The following is an 8,033-nucleotide window of genomic DNA, read 5'->3' as shown; positions in this document are numbered from 1 at the left end:
TCTGATCAGCTGTAGATCAATGAGATAATCACGCCCTCCATCAGGGTTGGAGAGCTGGGATGTTCGGGCATATAATCACTAGTCCGACTGGACTTAATGCCAACAATAACCTCTGTATCAAAATTATCATAAAATTTCATTTTTTTTCTTTCTTACTCATCTTGTTTCAAAATCACTGTCAGACATGATAACTCTGTTGAACAGGTTCATGCACTGATGTGTTGAAATACAGTTTCTTTGTTTTTTTCTGATTAAAAAAGATGTATTTAGTGATTATTGTTTGTGATTGATGCTGTTCTGAGTGATTATTAAATAAATTAACTTAATTGTTTCAACTCTGCTTTTATTTTTGAAGTTGTCTTTTTTTTAGTGTCAGTTTCATTCCTCGTAGAAAATGATCTCAGAGTGATTCAGGTTTTTTCCTGTATGATTTTTCTACTGGCAGTACATGCTAATTAGCATTAAATACAAATTAAAGATGAGGCTGATTCGAACATCTTTAGTTTCACAAGTCATGAACTAGAGTGTTGGATAAATGATGAATTTGAGCAGATGATGGTGCTGGAGGAGAAGTCATGTGATCATCAGAGTCGTCACAGTTCATCCTGTTTGGATCATGTGTCTAAAGTTCACAACACTGTCAACCTCATGGTGGCACTCGAGGAAAAGTTATTATGATTTAACTTCTGAGAACGATGAATATCTGTCCAAAGATTGGTATCGGTAGAGATATTTATAGGCAGTGTTCTAAGCAATGAGCTCAAGCTAATACGCTCCTTCGTAGGTTTAGTATGTGCTCAGTTGATGTTAAATGTTCCCTGTTTAGATCTTTCTGTACTCCTATGTATACAGCTCACCTCTGGTGTAGCTATAAGAAAAGCAGCATGCGGGTGGCGGCTCATAGTGGCCTACAATGATGGACTGAGGTTGTTGCTTCAGGTGCCCAGGTGGCACAGTGCGAGCCAACTCTTTGTTAATTTAAATGTACCCAATTGTGAAGCACTTCTACAAAATTCAATGTATTGTTTCATGTGCTGCCTGGATGACTCGGGGAACAGCATTATTGGGGCTTTAGCTGCTATAGGTATTCATCCAGGCTTAGAAAACACTGGTGGGATAGCCTGCTTATGAATTATGTGGAGAGTTGATTCTCTATCTGTGTGTCTGTCTTTTTCTCTCTCTCCTTCTTAAATCTGTTTTATCATGTTTGTTGTTGTTGATATGGACCGCTTGTTGTGTCTGCAATAAAGATGAATAATAATAATAATAATAATAAGTATAAACTTTAGGCTACAATGTCTCTTTTTAGTATTTTATTTACCTTTGTTGCTTTTCATTTGCTGCTGTAAGTACACAAAATACATTTTCCATCAGTGGGATCAATAAAAAGTCTTGTCTTATCTGCCTTTATGACGGAAACAACCTCAAGCTTTACAGGATCTTCAAAACAAAGCTAATAATAATTTTCTAACCCGGCTCCTCCCCATCCTTCTCCTCTTCTTCCCCCTCCTCCTCATATACATATAACCTGTATAAAACATTTTTTTAAATGGCTGACCAGCTATAAAAACAGGACCACAGCAGACATCTCCACTTTGAGACACTTTTCCCTTCACCTCCTCTTTTTTAGGATATCAAGGATATCAGCTCGATCTGGGCGGCAGGTGAGGGTCACTTCAGTGGAATTGTTTCATTTTCTTACTTTTAGGTATTCAACAATGAGCCAGGTGAAGACTGAATGTTACAGTGTGGACAAACAGGCTAAACATTTTTTTTTTGTGAATTCTGTAAAAAATAATTTTCGAAAATAGCAAAATTTGGCAGTTTCACTCATTTCACTACAAACAAATGTATTTTAGCTGGATTAACTTCACTGCAATCCCCCCCCCCCCCCCCCCCCCCCCCCCCCTCCTTGTTCCAAATGGAAATTACATTTTGATTCTGTTGTCTCTAGGGGACAGTTTATCATTCGCTGACTCCATGAAGTTCACCACCTATGACAAAGACCAGGATGTGTGGGATATAAACTGTGCTCAGTATTATCTTGGTGGATTCTGGTACGGCGGCTGCCACAGCACAAACCCCAACGGCCTGTAGACAATACCCATCAAATATCATTGAGTCCAATTGTCAAAACACACTGAAATATCATCCATTTTAATAAAGGATTAATGCTTATTATGTAAATATTTTCACTTTTCACACTGATCTATCACAGTTAACTGAGTATTTTGGAGTTTGGACCCAGTGGTCACACAAAGCAATGCATTTTAAGTGACATGGGAACAATCACCTTTTGTTCAGCGAGCTAGTTTTTCACTGTTAAACAGTTTTAGTTTGTTACCATGGAGTATTAGGGCCACGTTGACAGTGATTTTAAATTAGATTGGCAAATTAGTGCTGTAGTGAAGTCCAGCTTCTTTCAGATTAGGCAGCTGGCAAAGGTGAAGCCTTCCCTCGCACAAAAGCACTTTGAGACAGTGATCCACGCCTTTATAACATCTCAGCTGGATTACTGCAATGCACTTTGTTTTGGAGTCAGTCAGTCCTCCCTCGCACGTCTCCAGCTGGTGCAAAATGCAGCCGCTCGCCTCCTAACTGGAGCACGTAAGAGGGAGCATATAACTCCCACCCTGGCCTCCCTCCACTGGCTGCCTGTGCACTTTACAGTCCATTTTAAGATTATTTTATTTGTTTTTAAGTCTTTAAATGGTCTGGCCCCCCCTTCCCTCTCTGAGCTCCTTCAACCCTACGCTCCTGCTCGGTGCCTCAGGTCAGCTGACCTGCTGCTCCTGGAGGTACCGAGGTCCAGACGGAAGCTCAGAGGGGACAGAGCTTTCTCCACTGCTGCTCCAAGATTATGGAACGAGCTGCCGTTGCACATCAGACAAGTCTCCTCACTGTCCATTTTAAAACTAGTCTTAAAACCCATTTTTACTCCCTGGCTTTCAACTCTGCATGAGACTCTTTTCGTGTTTTAGTGTTTTATGGTTTGCTTTTATTTATTGTTTTATTGTTTCTAATTGCTTTTAAAAACAATGAAACAACTATTCTACTGTCTGTTTTATTTATTTAATTGCCTTTAATTGTTTTATGTCTCTATGTACAGCACTTTGTCTTAAATTATGGTTGTTTTATAGTGCTATATAAATAAAGTTGAGTTGAGTTGAGAGTTGAGTAGGCTACTCACTCATCTTGTTTCAAAATCATTGTCAGACATGATAACTCTGTTGAACAGGTGCATGTACTTGCTTCTCGTGTTTTTATACCAGATGCATTTAAATTCAGTTTCCTGAATTTTTTTTTCATATCAAAAATTGTATTTAGTGATTATTGTTTGTGATTGATGCTGATCTGAGTGATTATCAAATAAATACACTTGATTGTTTTAACTTAAATGTTGTCATTTTTTAAAATCAGTTTTATTCCTCAGTGTAGAAAATGATCTCACTGTTATTTATAAGCAGTTTCATTTTTTCCTCTATTTTTCTCAACTGGCAGTAGCCTACATGCTAATTAGCACTAAATACGAATCAAAGATGAGACTGATTGGAACATCTTTAGTTTCTCAAGTCATGAACTGAAGTGTTGGATAAATGAAAAATTTGAGCAGATGATGGTGCTAGAGGAGAAGTCATGTGATCATCAGAGTCGTCACAGTTCATCCTGTTTGGATCATGTGTCTAAAGTTCACAACACTAACTTCATAGTGGCACTAAAAAATTAAAATTAAAATTATTTGATATCTGGGAACCATGAATATCTGTCCAATGTTTGGTATCAGTAATATACTTCTAAACTTTAGGCTACAATGTCTCTTTTTAGTATTTCATTCTTTACCTTTGTTGAATTTCATCTGCTGCTGTAACAAGTCAATTTTCCACCTCAAGCTGTAAAGTTCAAAATAAAGCTAATAATAATTTCCCGACCCTGCTCCTCCTCAACCTTCTCCTCTTCCTCCTCCTCATTCACTGTTGGAGAAAAAATTAGGATCCAAAACAGGGTCAGTTGTGATCGAGGATCTTTATTTCCCGCATTCAATGATACAAATGAAAGTATCCAAAAGTGTTCAAAAAGTCAGAAAAATACTCATCAAAGCGTCAATATAACTTCACAAAAATGATTAGAAAAGATGGAGACGAAGTTCAGTGCATTAGAGTTTACAGCCAAAAAAATGGACATAAAGCCGAGCCTGTCCCGGACCAGACTAAACTTCTTATCTCTGTGACTTTGTTTTTATACTGTACTGTCAAAGCCCTGCCTTCTTATTAAAATGAGAGGTGAACATGACACTTCTTCCCCAGTGTACGCCCTGTGATTTGTCCAGATGTCATGTTGCGATCTTTCATCAACATAATCTCCACCCTATACGGCGACTGTATCACATTTTGCCACGTAGCGAGTTCACCCAAGTTCAGCGTCTTTGGCACCACTCTATCTTGCCGGTGGCCGTTATCTACATTGCCCGACCTTGACTCCCCCTGCAGGTGGCTGCACACGCGAACTTAACGGTGCTTTCCCACGCTTTGCACTCATCTCACCTCTACCTTCTCAGAACTTGTCCCTTTTGTTACGCAACATTTCCCCCTGTGAGACTTGAAAGTCTCATTGAAATAAAAATGACATATAATGCATGATTACAGCAGAAGGTAATGACAAGACAATCAGTAGGTAAAGAGTTTCAGAAGGTCAGAACAAGTAGGATTTTTTTAAAGCAATGTATCATTTTGTGTTAAACAGAATCAGTTTTATACTTAAAATCAGAAACTAAAAAATACTAAAAACTAAAAGTATGTATTATATGAGTCAGAACGCATTTAGTTGCAACCCATAATAGTGGAAGCATTAAAAATACTAAAAATCCTCAATAGTGCTCAACTTAAATTGTCAATGTATTGAACCACAAAAATTTGTATTATAAGTTTTTACAGTTAACAGATAGGCTAAACATATGTCTCCTTCATATATGGTTGTTGGCAAATTGTTTACATGGTATTGCTACACTTTATTTTGCAGGTTGCCGTTATCTACGTTGCCCGACCTTCACTCCCCCTGCAGGTGGCTGCACACGCGAACTTAACAGAGCTTTCCCACGCTTCACACTCACCTCTTCCTTCTCTATCATGCTTTTCCTTTTTTTTTAACCCAACATAACCTGTATAAAAGCAGGACCACGGCAGACATCTCCACTTTCGAGTCTCCAACCTTTCAGAGTTTTTCCCTTCAGCGACATGGGTCTTTGGGTAAGTTGAGCAGCTGACTCTCTCACGTTTAATTTACACTAAATGTTGTGTGTATCTGTTTTTGTGTAGGCTAAGTAGTTTCTGTTTCATCCTGATGCAAATTACTGAATCAGTAGGAAGTTTGTCTGAAATATCAACCATTTTAATAAAGGATTCATGCTTATTATGTAAATATTTTATCAGTTTTCACAGTGATCTACCATAGTTAATTGAGAATTTGGGGGTTTGACCCAGTGGTCACACAAGCAACACATTTAAGTCACTATGGGAACTATCAACTTTTGTTTAGCTAGATAGTTTTTCATAGTTTCAACATAGTTTGTTATGACTGAGTATTAGGGCCACGTTGAGAAAAGAAAAATCACAGACTTTGAGAATAAAGTTGTAAATTTACGAGAATAAAGACATAATTTTACGAGAAAAAAGTCAAAGTCATTATGTTTGGTGCATTATGTAACAACTAGCCTAATAACAAAATGTGGCAAAGTTTATATTGCGTTCAAGAATTGTATTACAAAATGTGTCAGATTATTACAAAATGTGGCGTTATTACATCATGAGGTTAAAATGTAATACATTATTACAAAGTGCAGCAATCAATCCTGATCCTTCTCGACTTGAGCGCTGCTTTTGACATGTTGGATCACACATGATGCTGAACCCCTAAATTAATATATAAATACAGTTCATTATCATATTATTATTGTCTACCCAGGTAACACTGTTAGTGGGGCTGCTGGTTTCGGTGGCATCGGACCAGAGCTACCTGCCCATTGACTGTGATGACGTGTATCGCCATGACAACACCAGCTCCAGTGGGGTGTACACCATCTACCCAGGAGGCCCCACCTCACCCCTGCACGTCCTCTGTGACATGGACACTGACGGGGGCAGATGGACCGTCAGTACACTACACCTCATATCTGATTAGATTTCAGATTTGATGATGAGACTTAAAAAGCCAAAACAAAAGTGGAGCCATTGATAAAAAAAAAGTATTGTTTCAGTTTTCAACAAGTGTTGTGATTCTCTCCTTTGAAACTTGTCACTTAAATGATCATCATCTGATTTGTCAGCTGTCAGAGTTCACATCCTGAGGCAGCTTGCACAGTTTTCTTTATAGAAAAATATATTTAAAAAAAACATTAGTGTATTTAAATAAAGGAAAATGCCTGATTTTGTTGACCTGAAATTATATTTGTTGTAATTAAATAAAGCCTAATAATAAAACATTTTAAAATGTATTTTCTCATGAAGTAGCCCAAGTAAACAATATTTACAGCAGCAAACACTTGTTTATAGAAAGTCTGAGAAAGTTACCAGTGTCCATGTTGTATAATTTAGTTAGTCCATCACCGCAGCAGTTTGTTGTGATGATGTTCATATCAGGAATCTCTGTCACTTAAACATGTGACAGAGCACAGTGTGACAGAAAAATAAAAGACACTACAGCAACTGTGATTGCTGTTTACAGACCAGATAGTCATCAAACTCACCTGGTTCAGTTGAAAAGACTTTTTTTTAGTTTTTCTTTCTTTCTTTTTTTTAAGTGATCTCAAGTCCTGCTAATTGAATACAGTTTTATTTTGGTTGACTGAATTGTTGTGATTCTCTCTTTCAGGTCTTTCAGAGGAGGTTGGATGGGAGTGAAAACTTCTACAGGCCATGGAAACATTACAAGAACGGATTTGGGAATGTAGCAGGGGAGCACTGGCTGGGTGAGTCCTAGAGGGAGAATTACAGGTATATTAAAGTATCTACTTTACTAAATAAATAAGAAAAAAAAACAATTAAAAGAAGCTGCACAACCTGCAGCAGCAGCACTTGTCAGTCAGACAGTGGCTGGTGAACACAGTGGAGCATTTAGCAGTGAAACTGAAAGTATAGAAATATTATAGAGTCTTGGTGCAAGAGATGAAGTGGAATCAGAGCTGTGTGTGTGTGTGTGTGTGTGTGTGTGTGTGTGTGTGTGTGTGTGTGTGTGTGTGTGTGTGTGTGTGTGTGTGTGTGTGTGTGTGTGTGTGTGTGTGTGTGTGTGTGTGTGTGTGTGTGTGTGTGTGTGTGTGTGTGTGTGTGTGTGTGTGTGTGTGTGTCTCCTCAGGTCTGGACAACATCTTCCTGCTGACGATGAGGAAGAAGAACGAGCTGCGGGTGGACATGAAGGACTTTGAGGGAGGGGAGGCCTTTGCTCAGTATTCGTCTTTCTTCGTCGACTCTGAGAGGGAAGGATATCAGCTGGATCTGGGCGGCTTCACAGGAGGAACGGCAGGTGAGGTTCACTTCATGGAAATGTTTCCTTTTCTTACTTTGAGCCGGGTGAAGACTGAATGTTACACTGTGAAAGAACAGGCTAACAAATATCACATGATTTTTGTGAATTCTGTAAAAATAATCTTAGAAAATAAAAAAATTTGGCAGTTTCACTGATATTCACTGTATAAACAATTTATTTTACCTGGATTAACTGCAATTTTTCCCCCTATTTCGAATGGAAATTACATTTTGACTCTGTTGTTTCTAGGGGACAGTTTAACATTCGCTAACTCCATGAAGTTCACCACCTATGACAAAGACCAGGATACGCATGGGGAAAACTGTGCTCAGTATTATCTTGGTGGATTCTGGTACGGCGGCTGCCACACCTCAAACCCCAACGGCCTGTACGCACCTGATGGTGTTGAATATGAAAGTGCTTCAATTGTATGGTACACATGGAAAGGCTCTCGCTACTCCCTTAAGACCATCACCATGAAAATCAGATCAGTCGCTAAGTATCCATGCACTTATTGA

At 38.6% G+C, this 8,033-nt stretch overlaps 1 protein-coding gene across 1 annotated transcript; it reads left to right on the top strand.

The window, feature by feature from the left end:
* Positions 1-5,231: 5,231 nt before the first annotated feature.
* Positions 5,232-8,033, top strand: LOC310985145 (microfibril-associated glycoprotein 4-like; the record flags this gene model as incomplete). The annotated part of the gene is made up of 5 exons (XM_083970635.1): positions 5,232-5,243; positions 5,959-6,144; positions 6,865-6,961; positions 7,345-7,512; positions 7,765-8,033. 5 exons carry the CDS (start codon positions 5,232-5,234, stop codon positions 8,031-8,033), a joined length of 732 nt encoding a protein of 243 aa, XP_083826761.1.

Source organism: Trachurus trachurus (assembly GCF_905171665.1).
Source record: "Trachurus trachurus genome assembly, chromosome: 1".
Taxonomy (NCBI): Eukaryota; Metazoa; Chordata; class Actinopteri; order Carangiformes; family Carangidae; genus Trachurus; species Trachurus trachurus.
The sequence above is the reverse complement of the archived record's forward strand: the minus strand, read 5'-3'. Positions and strand labels throughout refer to the sequence as shown.